Here is a 23,011-nt window from a genome sequence, read left to right as displayed (position 1 = left end):
CTTAGTAATTGAGCTGTAATTTGGCCGACTGAAATCTCTTGTCAAATTGCAAATTCAGAGAAACAAATTTGTATAAACTATTTAGACCGAGGGGTATGATGAATGGTGCTCCGGATTTGAAAGGAATGCAACGATACGAATTGTTGATTGAAAATTGAATTAATTCAATTCCCTCGTCATAATATTAAGAATTTTCATAGCCATTCAAATTTTTGTTGTATCGTATATGTCATTTTTCATTTCCATAGAATATTTTAGTCGAAATTATTTTTATTGAAACACAATTGAATGAGCAAATATTTTCTCATGTTTTGCATGGTTCACAAAATCGAAAAATCCGATACGTTCAATTCCTTTCAAATCCGGGAGCACCATTCATCACACCCGACAGAGGGCCATTTCCAAAATCTTTTCACGTATGACAACATTCTTTTTTTCATATCACAATTCCTTCAGATATACAAAAGTGCTATTTTTTTAAGAATAAAACAAACAATTTCCAACATGTTATCGTTCGGTTTTGACTAAGTTTGTTCCCATATTGAATACGTGCTTGCAACATTTTTAGAATTTAAAATTGCAATGAAAGAGTTTATATTTGTCTCAGCAACGAGTTTCAAAGGTATGAAGTGTGGACAGAAATCAAATTTTTACATATATTACATGAATAATTTAATTATTTCGTTCAAATATTTTGCCTGAGCAATATAACGCACATAAAATTTTTGCTTCTGTACTTAAATTTGTATGTTCTCCAAGTTTGGTTATGTACGAACAATAACGATTTTCTTGATCTGATGTTTCTACAATCATACCAAAAAGTATATATGTCTCTAATGTTATGGATTCATGAAAAGCTGAAATAACTTGTGACTTTTCATCAAACTTACTTGTGTTCCATGAAAAAATCCGTTCACATACATGACTAAACGTATCCTGGGTAACCCCGAGGGGTACCCCAACCGATAGGGGGACGTTATTGAAATTAATTGGGTTTTCAGATGTTTCATCAACTGCAAAACATATGAGGTCTGGCGCATCAAGAAGCGGAAGTGAGTGTAAAATCTGTATTTGAAAGGGTTCTTTTGTACATGGAGTATATAAGTGTAAAAATGGCTGCGCATCATTGAGTCTTCTGCTGTAGAAAAATCTACCTATAAAGTTTTTTGTAAATGCTTTTATGGCTTTTTCGGGCAATGGAATGTATGGCCTTGAATTTGCATCATCAATAATATTGATCATATTTTGGAGAAAATTTGGAATAGAATCATTTTTTTGATTTCGAAAATAATTGTAAGTAACCCCTTCCGGGTTGTTCATGCTTTGAAGTGCAGAACGAAATCTGAGTGCAGTACTTAATTTTTCGGCGTAATTTTCCATGTTTTGCTCGCAAATCAATGACATAATTTCCATTTCATCCTTATCTGGTATTTCAAGCTCAAGATCAGCAGCACCAGGGTATTGCATAATAATTGAAAAAAATAAAGAAATTTTGGATGATGAAGAATCTAATAATTCAAATCCAATATCACCTATTTTTAACTTCCATTCGTTGAGCGAGGAAAGAATAATATCAGGAGTAATTTCTTTGGGAGCAAGCGAATTGAGTTCAGTTTTCATCGCTTCTTCTATTAAACGATTAAAATGAATTCAAACAAATTCATCTTTGTAAGTTATCAAGAAATTCATGATTCTTAGTAAATAAAATCGAATATTATAAACATCCTAAATGCATATTGCATATATTTCAATTTTCCAAAATTTGTAATCATTGAAAAATTTCGATTTAAACTAAAATCTTTCATGAATTCTTTTTAATTCATATTGCTGAGTTTCCTAAATTACCACCATCATGTTTGTATAACTTTACAGTTTATTTTGGTCTCTTTTAATGTATATACGCGTGCCTATACAATAATAAGCATGCTTTATTGAGTTAACATTTCTTGTTAAAGAAGCATGAATTTTGCATAGTGCCAAAAATTACAATTTTAATTCTAATTAAATTTTATTAAATATACATTTTTAAATATTTTCTTTATCAGTAATATAACAATATTCTCTCTAATTATTCTAAAATCCCTATCTACATGTTTTCATCGTTGGAATTTTATTTTTTATCAGATAATAGATGATAAGATGACCATTATTTAATGCTATTATAAGTGCAGTTTCAAATAAAAAATATAATTTCCAAATATTATATTGTATTTTTAAATCATTAAATTAAATTATAATCTAAACAATTAAATATTTTTAGCATTGATATCAATACCTTTTTGTTCAAGAAGTAATTTAACTATTTCTGTATGACCTTTTTCAGATGCTTCAATAAGTGCTGTTTCAAATAATTTATATAATTTCCAAATATTATTTCAAAATAGGAAATTATTTAAATAAATTCCAAATAAAATAAATAAATATCTTTAGCATTAATATTATATTATATTTTCATATTATTAAAATGAATTTTGTATAAAATAAAAAAATATTTTTATTATCAATATCAATACCTTTTTGTGCTATAAGTAATTTAACTATTTCTGTATGACCTTTTTCAGATGCACATATAAGTGTTGTTCTAAAAAAATTCAATAATTTCTAAAAATTATTTTAAAATATCAAATTATTAAAATAAATTCCAAATAAAATAAATAAATATCGTTAACATTAATTTCAGTTCTTTTTTTTTGCTAAAATTAACTTTACGATTTCTATGTAACCATTTTCAGATGCTCTAATAAGTGCTGTCCAAAATAATATTAAAAAAATTTCCAAATATTATTTCAAAATATCAAATTATTAAAATAATTATCATACAATACAAACAAACATCTTTTGCATTAACACCCCATTTTCTTTTTTCAAGAATCATTTTGCATATTTCAATATTTTCAGAACATACAAAAGGAATTAAAATATTTATTGGAATGAAATAATCATCAATAAAATATTTTACCAGAAATAAATTACCAATCCGTGCTGATTCATAAACATTAGATTCTATGAATTTAGAATCTTCTTTTTTCATTAAAAACTTAAGAAGTTTATATGAATCATGTGAAATACATTTCATTTCTAAATCTTTTATATCTAATGTTTTAATAATTTTATTTTCATAAAGATATTTAAAGATTTCATTTCGATGAAATTCAATTGCTGTTTCATAGGCATCTTTAAATGATAAATGTTTTTGTTCACATAAATGAATGATTTCTATATTTCCTCCTGCATCTGCATATTTACCTGTATTATATACATTGGCTTTATTCATAAGTAAATATCTAAAACATTTAATTGATCCAAAAAATGCTGCATAATCAATTAATTTAACATTTTGTGTATTAATAAAAGAAAATCTTTCATAAAGTGATGGTTCAATTGTTTGATCAAAATCAAATTTTGGTTGTGCTGAAATTTATTGAAGTTTTTCTACTTCATCATTTCGTATTATTTTCGCAATTTCATTTGGATTATGTCCTTCTTCAATCAACTTTTTATGAAGTTCCCAATCATTCTTTGATAGTTCTTCATAATTATTTAAAAAAGTTTCCTCAAGTGGATCATAGTGGAACCAATTTCTTTTGCTATTCTCTTCTTTTGTTTTAGTTTATTACTGCAAAATATTTTGTTTCAGTATTTTTGGTAATTTTTGGATCAATTAAATTTTGTTTAATCATACTCTCAATTAAGTAATATGATTCTTGTGATCTTAATGGTAAAAGATAATAAACTAAAACAACAAATATATTGTTATTATTGTTTTCAAATTTCTTTTTATCCAACGCGTTAAAAAAGTTAAAATAAATATTAATATCTTTTTGTTGCGAAATAAATGACGAATAAACCAATCTACATATTATATAGAAAAATGAATAAGAATAATTGTTGTCATATAAATTAAGAATTGATTCTACTGATTCTTTAATATTTTCATTTTCTGAAATAAAAATAATTTTTTCAAGTGAAGTTAGCATTGGCGGATATCCATTTGTTTGAATTTTTCCTTTGATCATAGTTCTTTTGAATTTGGAGATCTAAATTTGGAAATTCTGTTTTCTCAACAATTAATTACGTTTTGATTGTCAACTTTTTGAATATACTTAAGTATCAATTAAACATATTGTAAAGACACAAACCCTATCACTTATATAAATACATTGAAAATAAAATCATGTCGCCACTCCGATATATAAGAATTCATTTGAATTAACATTGAAATGTTCGATTTTTTCACATATTTCCACTTTTTCTCCAAATATTGAATAACAACCAAGAAATAATTTTGGATATTTACATAGGAGACCTTGAAGGCTTTTATTTTTCCAAATGATTTCTGAAAATTTTAGAAAAAAGAGAAAAATTAATCAGATCGAGATCGCAAAATTCAGCAGTCGAAATTGCCTAGAAATTTATTTTAACTCAATACCAGAAATTACTCATACATTTCGATTTTCAACGAAAAACTATTGATAAATTTAGAGTTGAAGTACCTCTAAAAATCATTAATTTCATAAATGAAACTTTTCATACTAATAAAGTTGTCAATATTGAATGATGATTCATGTAAAGAATAAATATCAGAAAAAATAACCAAAAATTTCTAGAACAAAAACTGGAAGCCGCTTCGATAGATGAAATTGAATTGTTTTTTGAGAAGAAATTACGGTTAAAGTTTTCAGGCATCGAGTTAATATAAACATCGGCAGTTATAATTCAAATATATGTACAAAAATAGGGGTCAATTTAATTACAAACATTATAGGAAAAAAAACTTTTATTCACGATTTATTTTTACACTCTAGGTGACACATTAAAGCAATCTTTCTTGCAATTTTATGGATTTTTGAATTTGTCAAATATTTTGATGCCAAATTGCATGCTGAAAGCAAATCAGGATGAATTTCCATTGACTTGCATGTAATAGGTGAAGGTCTTGGCAAATCAAATTCGATTGCTTTCATTTTTTTCTCAAAATTCTCTTGTATACATATAATTTTAAAATTGCCAAAGGAAATAGGATTTTTGTAGAGAGAAAAATTGGATTTATAATTTTTCAATTTTTTGAACTTATCTGAAGATATCATAAATATCGAAATAAAAAATATACAATTATAATGGTATATTGTGAATATTATTATTTATATTATATTAATGTTTATTCAAATACGCATTTTGACTGCAGATATAAGTACTGTTAACTTTATTTTTTAATATTAAAATTTGAAATTAAAGTTGAAACTAACGGGACTCGGGGAACATACCTGAGAAAGCCCATTGTGGTTTGAACCTTTTTCACTTCGTAATTGTTTTATTTCTTTGAAATCTAACTGTTGCGCAATTTCAATATAAAGTGCTGTTTCAAATTATTAAAACATACATCAAATTATTAAAACATATTACAAATTATTAAAATGAATATTTATTACATTAACATCAATTCCTTTATCTAAAAGTAATTTTACTATTTCTATATTATTATTTCTAACTGCAATATGAAGTGCTGTTTCAAATTATTAAAACATATTTCAAATTATTAAAACATATATAAAATTATTCAAATGAATATTTTTTGCATTAACATCAATTCCTTTGTCTAAAAGTAATTTCACTATTTCTATATTATTATTTCTAACTGCTATATGAAGTGCTGTTTCAAATTATTAAAACATATTTTAAATTATTAAAACATATTCCAAATTATTAAAACATTTTCCAAATTATTCAAATGAATTAATTTTGCATTAACATCAATTCCTTTATCCAAAAGTAATTTGACTATTTCTATATTTCCTGATTTAACTGAATATGGTAAAATTGTTTTTGGAATTTGTTGTCTTTCTATCTCACTTTCTATTATGAATGTGTTTCCTTTTGATGCTATTTCTTCTATAATTTCATTATTCATTTTCATTCCTTCTTTTTCTAAAAACGTGAAGATTTCAAAATTATTAAATTCTATGCATTTTTTCCCAAGATATATTAAATTTTCTTCACTTAAATTACAATTATCTTGATTTTCGATATTGGAATTCGATTTTGTAAAAGAAAACATTGAAAATGAATTTTTTCTGTCATTAGAAATTTTCCCAATTTTATTTTCATAAAGATAACAAAAAACTTCATTTTGATGAATTTCTATTGCTGTTTCATATGCTTCTGTAAATGATGAATTATTTTGTTCACATAAATGAATAATTTCTAAGTTTCCTTTGGCTTCCGTGTAATAGTTATTCATTTGTATGGAAATTATATTGTTTTTTTAATCATCGTATAGAAATATTATTATTAATTTTATCATTTAACGCACATATAACAAATACATTATATTGGTACAAAATTGACAACTTATCAATTTCATTTCATTTTAAATAAAATATAGATTCGGAAAGAGTTCTTTATAGATTTTTTCAAGTCTGTGTCAATTTTTTGCTTCACCAAGGTATGGAATTCAAAAAAAATGATTTTTATTCGAAATTTTTGTTTTCGAATTTTTTTAAAAAATATTGTAATTCTCAAAAAACAAAAAAAATTGAATGTATCGTTCATACAAAAAGTTGTAAGAACGATTGTTTTTAGTTCAAAAAAATCACAGCTGTACCCCTACCCATGGATATGACGCCATTTTTTAAAAATCATTTAATATTGTATTTATTGATAATATGATTAAAAATAATTTCATAAATCATTTTCCTTATGCTTTTATCGAACTTTTCTCTCTTATAATTTAAAAAACAATAAGTAGAACATTAAAAAAAGAAAAAATTATATTTGATGAAAATATTTTGACATTTATGACGGCTATGTTCTCAATTTTGAATACATTCAATTTTCAGAGCTGGGAAAATGTCATTCATAAAACACCAATTTTTTATTTTCGTTTTCAATCACTGGGCCCAGAAACAGAGATTTTGTTATTCGTGTAAACATATTAAAATTTGGGGTTAACTCGATTGAAAAGCTTGCTTGCTTGCTGAAAATTATGTAAGCCTTAATCAAAATAAACAAATACTGCACATTCATTCAAAAACAGAAGGATGCACAAATATTTTTTTAGATCTAAGTTTGCAAGAAACAGAAAAATTAGAGTTTTCGTTTTTTATATGTGAAGTTTTGAACGGTTTTGTGTGTTGGTCGAGCATACATATTGAAAGCATGTATACTTTTAGCGCCATTTTTGAGCTTTTTGATATGAATTGAGAGATTTAATTTGAAAGGTTGAAAACGACACCTTCTCTTCACCAAATGGGTTGGCCTTATATTCCTTTCACCCCTATTTGCTGCTTCATCCTCGCAATGGGTGGAGTCACAATGGGTGTTTCTTTATCTTATTGCTCACCAGCACTTCCTCAAATTCAAGAAGAATTCCATCTTAGTTCAACAGAAGCAACATGTTTTAATGTTATGAGTCCTGTATGCGGGATGATTGGTTGTATTATATGTTCTTTCCTTACTGGCCGCATTGGAAGAAGATGGTGCACATTTATTTGCGCTGTTTTCACATTTCTTACATGGATTTTCCTTGCACTTCCAAAAGTATTCTGGCTTCTTATGCTCTTACGTTGCTTGAATGGTTTTTCACTTGGTTTCTTCTCAAGTGTTACACCCATTTTTATTGTTGAAGTTGCACCCCCAAGATATACTGGTCTTTTTGGTTATATGCATCAACTTGGCACAGCATTCGGTTATTGGTATCCTAATCTTGTTGGTAACACAGTTTCAGCGTGGCGTGATGTCACATATATTTGTTCAATTCCATCTGGCATTCTTATGCTTGGCTCTCTCTTTATTTCAGATCGTGTTGGCCCTACCAAAGGTGCATCTTATGGCAAAGTATTTAAGTATAAGAAACAAATGTTAATTGCCATGTTCATTCTTCTTATTCAACAATTTTCAGGTATCAATGCTCTCCAATCCAATCTTAGGACTATTCTTAGCGAAGCACGAATCAGCAATGCTAGCATCATCGAAACAATGGCAACTGTTTGTCAGATTTTAACAACCATTGCCGCATCATTTATTGTCGACAGATGGGGACGAAGGAATTGTTGGATTCTTTCCACTGTTCTTCAATTCATTGCTTTCCTTCTTCTTGCAATACAACAAATTGCGCAAACTAACGGCGCACTTTTTATTGTTGGTCTTTTTGTTGAGCAATTAAGTTACGGCTTTGGTATGGGACCGATTCCATTTCTTGTTGTTGCTGAATTATATCCAGAAGAAGTCCGTTCTGCTTCCATGGCATTAATGACTGTCACATGTTGGCTGTTTGCTGCCGTCGTTATGCTGATATGGCCAGTGATGGAAGAAAGTTTAACAGTTGGATATTGCTTCCTTGTCTTCTCAATCATATCAATTGTCGCGTTATTGTTCGGTATTTCCCAAATAGACAATAAAAAGGCACCGAAAAAGGAAGAAGAAGATCTGATTGCAAATGAAGAAGAGGAAAAGGAATCAAGCGAAACTGCAAAAGCTTTGAAAGAGATATAACTTTTTGTGGAATGATTAAAATTAGTTTGAAGGTGTATATTCTTTACAAAATAAATATATTAAGTTGCTCTTTTTTGTTATTATTAAATATCTTAAAACAATAATAGATTTGTTGTGTTGAATTCCACTAAGAGAATTTTAAAATTTTAAGATAAATTTATCTTATTAATCATTAAAAAACACAATTTTATAAACTTATATTTATTATATATATTTCATTTATTAATAACTATAATTCATCTAAATAAAAATTGAAAATTTGAAAATCAACTTGCGAATCAGCTGATTTACTGAAAAATTGCTTTCCAGAAAATTGGTAAGAACAATTTTAACAAAACCTTGATATGACATTTATATCAATATAGAATGCTTATATTTTGGATAAATTTTGGTGTTTGTATATTATACTTAGTTTTTTTACATTATTTTGATTAATAAAATTGTTTTAGCACAATAATAAAAATCAAAATATTAACTTACATGAAAATAAATACTGAAGGGGTTTTTTTTAAAATATTTGTGTGTAATACAGTAAAATTACAGAACATATGAAATTAAATGTTTTTTTTACAGTTCCAAAATTTTTTTTTAGAGAAAAGTGACTAAAATTAAATGATGAACGTTTAGATTTTTTAAAGATGAATGCGAACAACAGTAATGCAATTTATGTTATCAAAGTTGATGATGAAAAAAAGAATCAAAAAAAGATAATAATTCCAAATAGTATGAGCTCATTAAAAAAAGCAGTTCAAAATGCATTTAATGAAAAAAATCCTGCAATTGAACTCCAAAATGAAAGAGGAGAAAAAATAGTTAACATTAAAAATGCGCATAATGCAACAAAGTTATTTGCGTTCTTTAAAATATCGTCTTTAAAGAAAAAACAAAAGCTAAATTCAATTATAACAAAAGATGAAGAACCAATTTTATTGTCACTTCGTAACATAAATGGAGTAAATAGAAAGCCAAATGGCAATTCTAGAAAATCTTCAGTAAGTGTAAAATTTAATGATAATTCTTCAAGTTTTCTGGATGGTAGTTCATCTAAAAATTTGTCAACATGTTCAAGTCCATTTGTTACCTCTGAAATAAAGTTTGATTCACAAATGAGTGACTTTTCAGAGATAAGCTCAAATCAATTTTTTGATGAAACCTATTCAAACTCTAATGTTTTACTTGATTCTCAAAGAGATTTTTCTAGCAGCTCCAAAAATAAAGGTTTACCTAAAAAATCAATGTCAGAGGTTTCAAAAGATTCACAACAAAAAAGAAAAAGGTCAAATGCTTCGTCTATTCTTTCAAGTGTATCTTTTTCATCAGCTGCTAAATCCGTAATTCCAATGAATAAAACAAACACATTAGTTCCAAAGAAATCTCAGCAGCGTGCAAATTCATCGGCATCTATGAAAAAATCAGAAGATTCCCAATCGGAATATAACATTAAAAATGTTTCAAATTCTTTTTATAAACAAAAAAATAATATCAATGAAGAGGTAAATGAATCGAAACTTCATCCTGTAAAAAGTTCCGATTTACAAAACTTAAGTGAATCCTCTTCTTATCAATCAGATGATGAAGATTATCAAAAACTTAATTCTTCTAAAGATTTATTAAGTGAAAACGAAGAATCATATAAAGAAAATGAAGAATTGCCTGAATATAACAGTAGTAGTAAAACAAAAGAATCTAGTGAATCATTAAACTCACTAGAAGAAGAAACAGATGAAATTCCAATTGAGAAATTAATTGGTGAATATGTTCCTCAATTGAAAGGAAATAATTCATTTATAGAATCATATAATAAATTAAAGAAAAATGAAAAAGAATTTATTGATAAACTTGTTTATTTAGAAGATCAAGAAAAACGTATGTTTTATAACGAAATGATTTCTATGTTAAAAAGTGAAGGAATGTATTATGAACGTAATGATTTATTTCAATATGATTCTTATTTAAATTACTCGGAAAAATTCATTTCATCACATCGAAATTCTATTTCACCAATTGGAACTAATTATTTCTTCCAAAATGTAATTGTTGGACCTAATACACAAACACGAAATATATTAATAAGTATAATTAGTCAACAACTTCTTATTGATTTAATTACGACAGATACATGGAAACAAACATTTTTATGTATAATCAATATGAAAAATCTTATGAATAATATTTCAGATTTAACAGTTTTTTATTCAGATTTTATTCAACATCTTTTCGCACTTCTTCATATACAACTTCCATCAATGCGACAAATTCTTCCAGGAATTAAAAAATCATTTTTATCAATTATTCAAAATTCGAAACAAGAAAATGTTTTATTTCCAGCACAAATAACGAAAAATATTCAATATAAACAACTTTATAATGATTTAAAAACTATTACATCAACATTATCAAATTGTTGGTTTGACTCGACATGTTTATCAGAATGGTTAATGAATATATTTCTTCTTCCAAAGAACTTAAGCAAAACTTTCGGCTTTAAGAAAATTATTTTTATAATAAATGAATTTGATAAAAGTAAAATTGATATCTCAGGAAGTTATCCATTTGAAGGATCAGAAAATACTTATGCGATTATTAGTGAATATTTAAAATATGCGATTTCGAAATCTTCATTTATAATTTCATGTCCAATTAATGAAATATATCAAATGATGAAACCAATTGATGAAGAAAGTATCGATTTATATTCAACAATAGAATATTTAAATGCATTAGATATTATTAAAGATATAAATAATATTCCTTATAAAGATTATGAACTTATTATCGAATTTGAGAATAAAAATTATTGTAAAATGAAAATGAAAATTGAAGATTTAGGAGGAGATCCAATATTAATCGAAAAATGGGTAAAAATTAATGAAATGATCGATGATATAGAAAAAGATGGAAACGAAAACATTGAAGAAGAAGAAATGTGTAATTTATCAATAGAAACAAAAAATTTATTTGATCTTATTTTTATATCAAATGAACATAATGAAGAAATTTCAATTCGAAGTGTGTGTAGGAAAAGTAAACAAACAGAAAAATAAATTGTAAATATGAATACAATTTAATTATTATTTATTACAAATAAACATGAAATAGAAATAATTTTATAATATTTTTGATTTAAATCCTAATTTTTTTCATGAATGATTCATTAAGTTTTTTATGAATCATCAACAATTTAATTATTTCAAACATTAAAAATTATTTTATTGATCCAATTTCCAATAAAACGCATTGCATTATTCGCAATTTTTTTTTATTCATTAGAATTACATTCTTAATATTATTTATGATTATGTTCAAACATTATACATTAAAAAAGATAAAAATTTTCGAAAATTTTGTAGCATTAAAAAAAGTCAAATGAATAAAAATATATTCATTTGTATATTTTGATTTTATATCAAGTTTTTTTATATAAATTCAAATATTCGTAACAAATGCTTGTTCATTAAAATCATTTGCAAATGGGTCTTCTTCAATAACTTTAAATGTCATTACAGAACAATTTTTGATTTCTTGCATCTCATTTTCAATTTCATCATCTTGATCATTTTCATCTTCATGATTAGTTTTTTGATTTCGTCGGATAATAATAATAATCGTAACAATTATCACAGCGAAAACAATTATTCCAATAACAATTCCAATAATTAAAAATATATTCGTATCTTTCCCTGTTTCATTTTGTTGATCGTCATTACCACCATAAACATTCATAAAATAAAAATCGAAATAATATGAAATATAAGTTGAATACATTATAACTGTATAATCATAATAAATAATTTCAGTGATAATATATGTGTAATCATTCGATAATTGTGTGAAAATCATTGAGATTGAACTATATACATTATGAATTGAAATTGTATTTATTAATGTTAAAGAATTCGTTAAAGTATTTGATAATGTAATTCCATATGAATATGAATTTGTTTTTGCTTGTATTTCAGTATTTTTGATATGAATGTTTTTGTGTTTTTATTTCTGTTGATATTAAATGTGATCGTGAAGGTGTTGGATGTGGTGATTGAGATAATGTTGGAGATTTTGAAACAGATGCTGATGCTGATATTGATGGTGATCGTGAAGGTGATCTTGTAGGTGATTCTGTTGGTGATTTTGTAGGTGACCGTGATGGTGGAGGTGATGCTGTTGGTGATGGTGATCGTGATCGTGATGGTGTTGCATCTGGAATTTTAAAATAACTTTTTGAAAGGATTGTGAACAGCATTATAAAATGAATATTTTTGGATGGTGAGAAAAATATATGCAATATAGAGAAACTGAACAAAGTCCCCTAGTGAAATGCCTTTAGTTTTTCTAGTAAAGACGTGATCTCATCCGGTGGTGATGGAATTAAGCTTAATTTTAGCCAAATCCAAACCAAACCAGAAAAGTTTTTTGAATATGTTCTCAAATTAAAACAATAACATAACCGCTGGCATCTGACAATGCATATTCAATTTTTTTGACTAACAAAACTTTTTTTTTTTTTTTTTTTGTATGAAAACCGTAAACTTTAACGGAGAGAAAAAATGAATATGACACCAACCGCATGCAAAACTATCAACAAAATAGAAATAAGCAGACACTTGTAAATGTCAGAATTAAAAATTGTTAGGTTTAACCTCGTCAAGTAATCCATTTTAATTAATTTAAACCTTGAACAAAACATTCAAAAATTTTCGGCATTAATATTAGTTCCTTCTTTTTCGATAAGTATTTTAACAATATCTTTATGACCATTTTTTGAGGCCCAAATTAATGGTATTTCAAATTATATAATAAAACTTTAAATTTTGGCTTAAAAACCAAAGTAACTCTAAATAATATCGATTATAGTAAATAAAAATCATCTATAACATTTAAAGCAATTCTTTTATGTTCCAAAAGTAATTTAACTATTTCTAAATTACCATCTCTAGATGCAAAAATAAGTGCTGTTTTAAATATTTTTTGTAATTTCCAAAAATTATTTTGAAATATCAAATTATTAATATAAATTTTAAATATAACAAATAAATATTTTTTGCATTAACATCAATTCCTTCTTGTTCAAGAAGTAATTTAACTATTTCTGTATGACCACTTTCAGATGCAATCATAAGTGCTGTTTGAAATAATTTAAATAATTTTTAAATATTATTTTGAAAAATCAAATTATTAAAATAAATTTTAAATCAAACATATGAATATCTTTCGCATTGATATCAATTCCTTTTTGTTTAACAAGTAATTTTACTATTTCTGTATTACCTTTTTCAGCAACATATATCAAAGGTGTTCTAAATAATTTAATAAACCATTATTAAATATTATATGAAAACATTGAAATTTTACAAAAAATATTTACAGAATTAAAATTGATTCCTTTTCTGTGCTTAAGAATGATATATTCCACAACTTCAACATTCTCTGATTTAATAGAATAAATCAAAATATTTTTTGGTTTTTTCTTATTATTATGAAGAAAATACATGAGTAGATATATATTACCAATTTCTGCTGATTTTTTGATAATAGATTCATTGATTTAGTTCCTTCTCCTTCTAAAAATGATAGGATTTCATAATTCCCACTCATAACACAAAATTTTATTAAATCAATATCAAGAAAATTTTATGAGGCTTTGTATCATGTTCCTTACACAAATTATCCATTTTATTTTCATAAAGATAAAGAAAAATATCATTTCGATGAGATTTAATTGCTATTTCATAACCCTATAAATGATGAACCATTTTGTTCACATAAATTAATTATTTCTTCATTTCCATCTACAACTGCATATTTACCTGCATTTCCTAATTTTGCACCATTCATAAGTAAATATTTGAAACATTTAACAGTTGAAAAAAAAATGCTGCATAATCAATTAATGTAACATTTTTTTGATTAATAAATGAATATCTTTCATAAAGTGATGGTTCAATTATTTGATTAAAATCAAAATTTGTTTGTGATGATTTTTCTTGAAGTTTTTCTATTTCATCATTTCGAATGATTTTTTGCAATTTCATTTGGATTATGTCCTTCTTTAATATATTTTTTTATGAAGTTCAATATAGTTCCAAAATCGATCACTGGGGATATGTTTTTTGTTTTCATTTGTAGTTTTGTAATGAGCAAAATATTTTGAAGGAATTATCTTTGTAATATTTGCATCAATTAAATTTTGTCTTATCATTTCCTCAATTAGATATAAAGCTTCTTGAGAATTATTCCTTATGATATAATTAAGGAATATTTCAATAATATTGTATTTAGAATTAATTTTTTCCTCTTCTTTCTTTTGAATTATTTCTAAAAATTTAAAATACGTAGTACACTTATTTCTTTGTGATAAAAATGCATAATAAATTAAATTACTTATCACAAGATTAAATGAATATGGTAAATTAAAATCAAATAATTTTATTGTATGTTTAGCTGACAAATATATATTTCTTTCTTTTTAGATTCATTATTATTTGTTCAAGCTCAGAGAATAATTCTAGTTCTATGTTTTGGAGATATTTTTTTTTTCTTTTTTACTTGCATTTGTTTTGCGTTTTCGCATATTTTATGTGGTTTAAGTCAATGCGATTTACAAAATTTGACCCTAAACCAAACCAGAGCTGCAGTCAAAATAAATTTCATGATGGAATTTCTCGAAACTTCTACCATAGAAAGAGGAATATACCTATATATATATGAACACCTATTTTTGTGATTTCTTTTGTACGTTTTGGAGAAAAAGTGATATTACGAAAAATGAAGATCTCGAAACAGGTAAGAGTTTTTATAAAAATATTAATATTTTTATAAAGTACATATATATGTGATAAAAAGTTAATTTGAATGTATCTTGATAAATCCTATTCATAATGAGATAAACATCAATTTATCTCCAACATCAATTTCCTTAATTTCAAAGTCTGAAATAAAAAGGTGCGATACTCTTGTTTTCTATATATTTATATTATTTATGATCTGAAAAATTATTTATTTATAGAACTTATTAAAAAATATAATATAGATAAAATAATATTTTGATTTTTATTTATGGTGACGTGATTTTTTTATAAAACAGACCTAGTCAAATCATGCTGTTTTCAAGGAAAATTAGATTATTTCCTCTATATTATTGATATTATTTGCCAAAAAATTATTTTTTTTATACTACATTAAGTACACCACAATTCTATAGATTTGGAAGAAAAAAGAAAGAATTTTAGATCAAAAACAAAAAAACCCACCACATTCAGAAAATTCATCATCTCCAATATTCAACATTATTTCCGATAATTAAAGATTCTGTAAATTTTGAACATAATGCAAATGTATAATGATTAATAATCGTTACTTTATCTGGAATTATTAATGACCTGCAAAATTACAATTTCAATAAGTGAATTAGGTAAAACTAATGATTAACTTAATGAACGACATCCTAAAAATGCATATGATGATGTAATTACTAATTTCGTATTAGTAATATCTAAAATACAATTAGCAAATGCATTAGATCCAATAGAAATAAGATTAGTAGGTATAAATAATGAAATGGTAATTCCTGTACATCCTGAAAATGATTCTCGTCATATTAATTAGTCTTTCTGGCAATCGTGATGCTAATTCAAATGTATGATTCTTCCATAATGCTTCTTAAATTATTCCCTTATCATCAAGATCAAGAAATTATGAACATTGTTCAATAAAATGTGAACTAATTCTTGTAACTCTAGGTGCAATTCGAATATACTTTAATGTGTTTGAGCCGGGAATTGCATAAGAGGGTATAACTGTTATTGTAAATATAAATTTGATAACAAGAATCTTGAAATGCATAATATTCCATTGATAAAATATTTGAACATTTATCGAAAGCACAATATTTAATTTCAACAATTCATGATTATTCATCAATGTTAATATATATCTATATATTATCATTATGCAAATTTGATTCAGCATCTCTAAAGTGATGGAAAATCAAAAAATGTGTTTTCAAAGATATAATGATCAATGTCTAAAGTAATTTCTTTAAGTTTTGGACACTTACATATTGAAATAATGTTTTCATAGCCAGTTCCACTAATATTGTGACCATCAAATGATAACTGTTCGAAGAGAATCACAATTTATTAAAGCCTTATCAAGAATACTTCTTTTATCATTTCCTTCAATTTCAACTGTCTGCAAAGATGAACACCAATAAAATGCATATTCTTTATCAAAATGAAATTCTGTAAATCCTTTACATAATAAAAATGCATTTCGTCCAAATTCCTTCAATCTAATAGACATAAAATGTATATTCTATAATAATTTCATTACCATAGAGAACAAATTTGTTATAACGTGTACACATAGCAAAACCTCTATCTCCAATTCATATTGCATTTATAAGGCCTGTATTTTTGGTACACTTATAAACTCTTAAGTGCAATACCATTATAGGAAATATTCCAAGATTCCTCAAAAAGCATGGTCGAAACCGAATCGAATTTCGAAAAATTGATCATTTGAAATTTCTGAACAACATTTTTGTCACATCTCAGCACTCTTGATTTTAAAACAACTCATATAAAGCATAGTAATAAAAAAAATATTATGAACACTTTATTTATTAAGTAGGCATAAAGTAAAAATGCCCCTTTATTTTAATACATTATAAAATAAAAATTTAAATATTAGTAACAAATGCTTGTTCATTAAAATCATTTGCAAATGGGTCTTCTTCAATATCTTTAAATGATAATCCAGAATAATTATTGATTTCTCGCGTTTCATTTGAGTTTCCGATGTCAATATCAATTTCATCATCTTGATCATTTTCATCTTCATAATTAGTTTTTTGATTTCGTCGGATAATAATAATAATCGTAACAATTATCACAGCGAAAACAATTATTCCAATAACAATTCCAATAATTAAAAATATATTCGTATCTTTCCCTGTTTCATTTTGTTGATCGTCATTACCACCATAAACATTCATAAAATAAAAATCGAAATAATATGAAATATAAGTTGAATACATTATAACTGTATAATCATAATAAATAATTTCAGTGATAATATATGTGTAATCATTCGATAATTGTGTGAAAATCATTGAGATTGAACTATATACATTATGAATTGAAATTGTATTTATTAATGTTAAAGAATTCGTTAAAGTATTTGATAATGTAATTCCATATGAATATGAATTTGTTTTTGCTTGTATTTCAGTATTTTGATATGAATGTTTTTGTGTTTTTATTTCTGTTGATATTAAATGTGATCGTGAAGGTGTTGGATGTGGTGATTGAGATAATGTTGGAGATTTTGAAACAGATGCTGATGCTGATATTGATGGTGATCGTGAAGGTGATCTTGTAGGTGATTCTGTTGGTGATTTTGTAGGTGATCGTGATGGTGATTTCGAAGGTGTTGCATCCGGAATTGGAATAGTTAAACTTGTAATGTTACCAATATTTCCTGCACCATCAACTGCTGCAACAAAGACATTCATTCCATTGGTAACTTGTTTTGAATTAAGATAAATGTAATCGTCTTTTGTTGCACTTGTTAAAGCATCAATAGTAACACTTTGATCATTTGTAACTGTGTAAATGTAATGATCAACTCCTGTTGTAACAGTAACTTCAACTGGTTCAGATTCTGCATAAACATCATCATTCGATTTTAAAAGTGCTTGAACTTTGAATCTGTATTTAGTTCCTTTGTCAATACTATCAATATGAACTCTATATGATTTTTCTTCATATCTAAGATTAACTGTTGGCGATTCATAATCTTGTGATGAATGATCTTCTGCAAATGTTTCAGAAGTCCTTTGATTTAAATAATAAATCGTATTCGCAATAATTTTCCTTTCATCTTCTGTCGATTCGCAATTACTATGACCTGTTTGAATCATTGCTGTGTTATTTTTAGTTGTAAGATAGAAATTGTGTTGAAGACCTGCACTATCTGTTTGTGTATTTGCATTGGTTCCTAATGCCATCCAAACATCACCTGTCGTGGCATGTGAATTTGTATGTGTTGTTGGGATTGTGAGAACAGTTCCAATGTCACCAATTTGATATGGATAATTTGTTAACAAACCTTTGCGAACAATGGTAATAGTTTGTTGTGTAATAAATTGATATTGAATATTTACACCATTATAAGAACTATCAACAGATTGAGATTTAATCCCAAAAAGATCTCTGATTGAAAGTAAACTTGTTGCAACACCATTAATATAGAAGCTGTATACGATTGAATCATGTCCTGCCAAAAATCCATACCCTTTGTTGATATATCTTGTCACTGCACCTTTAGCTGTTTCTGTTGAGATTCCATAACCAGTACTGGCATCCCATGTTCCAAAAACAATAACACTATAATTGTATAGAAATTCGTCATCATTTGCTTTTTCTTCAAAATCATTAATTGAGATGGGTGTGACAGAAATCAGTTGTTCACCTGTAGAAGTATCAATGCCATAAGGTTCGAAGGTGGTTCTGGATCCATCACTATCTATCATGATACCTCCTTCCATCCAAACTTTTTAATGAGGCTGATTTCGGCAGTGTATGCCAGACATCAGAACCTTCTTCATTTTTATATTGAAAATTGACATTATAAGTGTTATAACTCCCAGCCCATGATGAACCTTGTCCTTTATTTCCATCAGTTTGACTTGGATAGATGTTTAATATATTAAGATGTGTACCTGATTTATATGTACTTATTTGTTTCCAGGTAGTATCATACTCATCAGCATCTGTGTCATAACTTTGTTGGAAAACTTTATAATATATTTCTTGATTTTCAATTTTTGACCAACTTAAATATGCACCACCTTTACCAGATGCATACGAAGTATTAACCTGCACATTTAAGCTTATGGATTGACTTGATTGACAATGAGCGAAGAAGAAAGACAAAACAAACATTTTTGGGAGGGATAAATTGACTCGTGGTTTGAATGCAATTGCAAAAGTTATTCGTAGAATTCAGTTGATCTATTGATTCCCACACAAATTGACTCTTTTCAAAACAACTTTTTGAAATAAACGTTACTTCGTAATAAAATATGTTTCTTGTTGGATTGTGCACGCTGAGATAAAATTTAGAATAACTCAGCATAAAATTCTGAAGGCCTTCATTCAATATATTTTATTTTTGGAATATACAAAGGGATTGATTTCTTGTTGTTTTAAAATCAAAGAAGGGCAAGGATCTTAGTATCGTAACGATAAACGGTTATTAACAATTCTCTCAATATCAAAACAACCACAACCAATTTCAACAGTTAACCGTTTTCATTCGATAAGTATTCAATTTGAATGTATCGTTGGTTCAAACGCTACCGGTTCGAACGTTAAGCCCAAACAACATGAACTTTTGTGCAAAAGTGTGAACTGGGTAAAAAAGGGTAAATTCCGATTGCCATTTTTTGAAGAAGAATTTTTCTATTTAACGTTTTTAAGTTGTTGGGCAAAATGATAGATATTAAGATTCGACTCCGATTGTAAAATATTGTAAGTTAAGACATTCTCAAATTTCTGAGGTTTATTTTGAATGTTTGGAATTTTAATTCTTCTTGTTTCTGTATCTCTAGATATTAATGGTTCTAGGAAATAAAAAATAATTTCCCCTATATCTTCATTTATGATATTACTTTTTGGCATATTAAAATTTTGATTATATATAATATAGAGTGAGAATGACTGGATCCTTTTTTAAATTGAACCACAAACGTAAAAATGAATCTACAAAAAAAATTATAAAAAATGTATAGCAAAAAAAAAATCGACCAAATGCTAGAACAATACTTGAAATATTTTATTCGAAAAAATAATTGTTTGATCAAACAAGCAACAAATAAGTATCCATTAACTCAAAATCATTACTAAATAAAAGGATCCAATGAGTTTTCATAAATATTTGAGATTTTTTAAATTTTATGCTATCATAAATTCAATATAAATCGATCAAAAGTTTGTGCCAATATTATCGGGCCACCCTAATAATAAAATGCCATATGTAAAAAGTGATATGACCATCTAACCCAAATTTTGAACGAAAATTTTCGTGTGAGTGCTCACTTCATTTTTATCGAATGCAAATCTTCGTCAAGACCCTCACAGGTAAGCACATCACACTTGAAGTTGAACCAACTGATCGTATTGAAGATGTCAAATCCAAGATTCAAGACAAGGAAGGTATCCCACCAGATCAACAACGTTTAATTTTCGCTGGTAAGCAACTCGAAGATGGCAACACACTCCAAGACTATTCCATCCAAAAGGACTCCACACTTCACTTAGTTCTTCGTCTTCGTGGCGGTATGCAAATCTTTGTTAAGACCCTCACAGGTAAGCACATCACACTTGAAGTTGAACCAACTGACCGCATTGAAGATGTCAAATCCAAAATTCAAGACAAGGAAGGTATCCCACCAGATCAACAACGTTTAATTTTCGCTGGTAAGCAACTCGAAGATGGCAACACACTCCAAGACTATTCCATCCAAAAGGACTCCACACTTCACTTAGTTCTTCGTCTTCGTGGCGGTAATTAAAGCAATAAACATTTCAGATTTAAATCTTGCTTTTAATTTTATGTTTTAAATTCATCACTCAAAACATATTTCACAATCTTTTTTACTTCCATTTTAGAAATAACATATAATATTTTAAAGGATTATTTAACAATAATTTTATGATACATTTTTACTTTATTTGACATTTTTAGATTGTATATAACATTAGTTCAGCTTCCCTTTCCCTTAACATCACCATTATAACAATAGCATCCTTGTATACAATTCCGTCTATTTCCACGTCAACAGGCGCTTGTCCCTTAGCTGCCGCCAAATTAATTTTATTTGCGGCTGCTTCTTTTTTCTCAGTCGATTTCGTAACTGTTGGACCAGTCCATTTCGCAATTAACCGAACCCTATCCAAAGTTATCGATAAAGCGTTAAATCTCAATGTACTTGTTTTACTTTTAGTTTCAGTGAAAGTCACCTTCATTTGAACGTTTGTCGACTGTTTGCCGATACGCAACGATACGAGCATCGGTATCACAAATTGATCGGTGTTTGATGTGATGACGACGTTGGCCACGCTGAAGCTAACAGGTGTCAATGGCGACTTGAGGAGAAGATCGAGCTTAGATGCGATGGTTGATGACGCGTTTTGAACTTCGGAATCCTCAAGAAAGATAGAGAACCAATTTTTGCTTAAAAAGTTTTCGGCATATTTGGTGGACTTCTCGGACAGCTTTCGTGCAAAACTACAACGACGTCCATCTGTAAGTGGTATGCAAATGAAGTTAAAGATGTGAGATGAGAATATCCCTCTATCACGCATTTCAACATATTGTTTAAGTACTTGGGAAATAAAGTCATCATCACCAGCAATGATGAAGCGGAATGGTGTTTTAGAGTTAGGCTTTAATAATTTACTTGAAATGTCAAAAATAAATTGAATGAGATTTTGATCTCGAACTGGAAGCACAAAGTTGTTTTGGCCAGTGCCTCCCATAAAGATTTGGCCTTGAGGAGTGTCTGCATCAAACACAAGAATATTTTTGGAAAGAATAATATCTTTGACTTTTTTCTCGATTTGTGTTGTGATCGATGGAATAGATTCACTGTCACTTTCGCTAAGTATTGATGGGCTTATGCTGTTTGTGGATAATGGAGAACTTTTGAGAATGGTAATTGAATGTAATTCAATCTTAAGCGAAGCAGTTGTAGTGTTATCCTTACGTAATATTAATGTGGTTGATATTGGCGCTTGAATGGCGTTGGAAAGATCAATGCTGGCTGCTCCTATGGATTTGGAGCGTGGTAATTTTTGAGGTATTTCAATATCTATGTCAAGATTGCTTTGATGTCCAAAGCGGACATCATGTTTATATTCGAATAAAACTGTTATATCAACAGGAAGTTCTGTAAGTCCGGCAGCATTTTGTGAGGATTGAATATAATTCATTAATTCATCATCAATTAAAATGGTGGATGTGCGAACAACACGATAGCTATTTGGTACTGAAAATCGTATCCTTATTTTCTGATTTTTTTCAACACTTGCAGGTCTAATTTGAAATGATGTAACATGCAACCAACAATTCCTTGGAACAAGATAAAGCTCTTGGGATTGCTGTTGTGCTGGGCTTTCAAGCTTTTCTGAAATTAAACAGCGAGGTCGCTTTATATTTTGGGTCATTGAGTTTTATAAAATTCTTGTAAAGAGTATTTTGAATGAACTCATAGAAATTATTGAGAATCAAAAACTGATTTAATCAAATAATTATTAAAAAGTGACTATCAAAAAAACACTTTTACAAGTTTGATATCATCTATTTTATGTAAAAACAATTATATTTCATCATCATGGGCAAAGCCTTAGTTGAAAGGGATTGCTTGCTTACTACCTACACAAATAACATTTTCTATACAAAAGCAGAGTTTTTTTCTAAGGTCATGCTTGAGTTTTAAGATCTATAATTTAATTATATT

At 27.2% G+C, this 23,011-nt stretch overlaps 4 protein-coding genes across 4 annotated transcripts; 2 read left to right on the top strand and 2 right to left on the bottom strand.

Moving 5' to 3' along the window:
• Positions 1 to 7,245: 7,245 nt before the first annotated feature.
• GO595_003353 (major facilitator superfamily transporter) lies at positions 7,246 to 8,490 on the top strand (the record flags this gene model as incomplete). Its single annotated transcript, XM_067916364.1, has 1 exon — positions 7,246 to 8,490. One exon carries the CDS (start codon positions 7,246 to 7,248, stop codon positions 8,488 to 8,490), a length of 1,245 nt encoding a protein of 414 aa, XP_067777154.1.
• An 8,677-nt stretch (positions 8,491 to 17,167) lies between these two features.
• On the bottom strand, positions 17,168 to 19,036 carry GO595_003352 (DUF5057 domain-containing protein; the record flags this gene model as incomplete). The annotated part of the gene is made up of 1 exon (XM_067916363.1): positions 17,168 to 19,036. The coding sequence occupies one exon, from the start codon at positions 19,034 to 19,036 to the stop codon at positions 17,168 to 17,170; it is 1,869 nt and encodes a 622-aa protein (XP_067777153.1).
• A 1,566-nt stretch (positions 19,037 to 20,602) lies between these two features.
• Positions 20,603 to 21,064, top strand: GO595_003351 (polyubiquitin; the record flags this gene model as incomplete). Its single annotated transcript, XM_067916362.1, has 1 exon — positions 20,603 to 21,064. One exon carries the CDS (start codon positions 20,603 to 20,605, stop codon positions 21,062 to 21,064), a length of 462 nt encoding a protein of 153 aa, XP_067777152.1.
• Positions 21,065 to 21,233: 169 nt separating this feature from the next.
• Positions 21,234 to 22,718, bottom strand: GO595_003350 (phosphofurin acidic cluster sorting protein 2; the record flags this gene model as incomplete). The annotated part of the gene is made up of 1 exon (XM_067916361.1): positions 21,234 to 22,718. One exon carries the CDS (start codon positions 22,716 to 22,718, stop codon positions 21,234 to 21,236), a length of 1,485 nt encoding a protein of 494 aa, XP_067777151.1.
• Between the last annotated feature and the right edge of the window lie 293 nt (positions 22,719 to 23,011).

Source organism: Histomonas meleagridis (genome assembly GCF_020186115.1).
Source record: "Histomonas meleagridis strain 2922-C6/04-10x chromosome Unknown contig_20, whole genome shotgun sequence".
Lineage (NCBI taxonomy): Eukaryota > Parabasalia > Tritrichomonadida > Dientamoebidae > Histomonas > Histomonas meleagridis.
The sequence above is the reverse complement of the archived record's forward strand: the minus strand, read 5'-3'. Positions and strand labels throughout refer to the sequence as shown.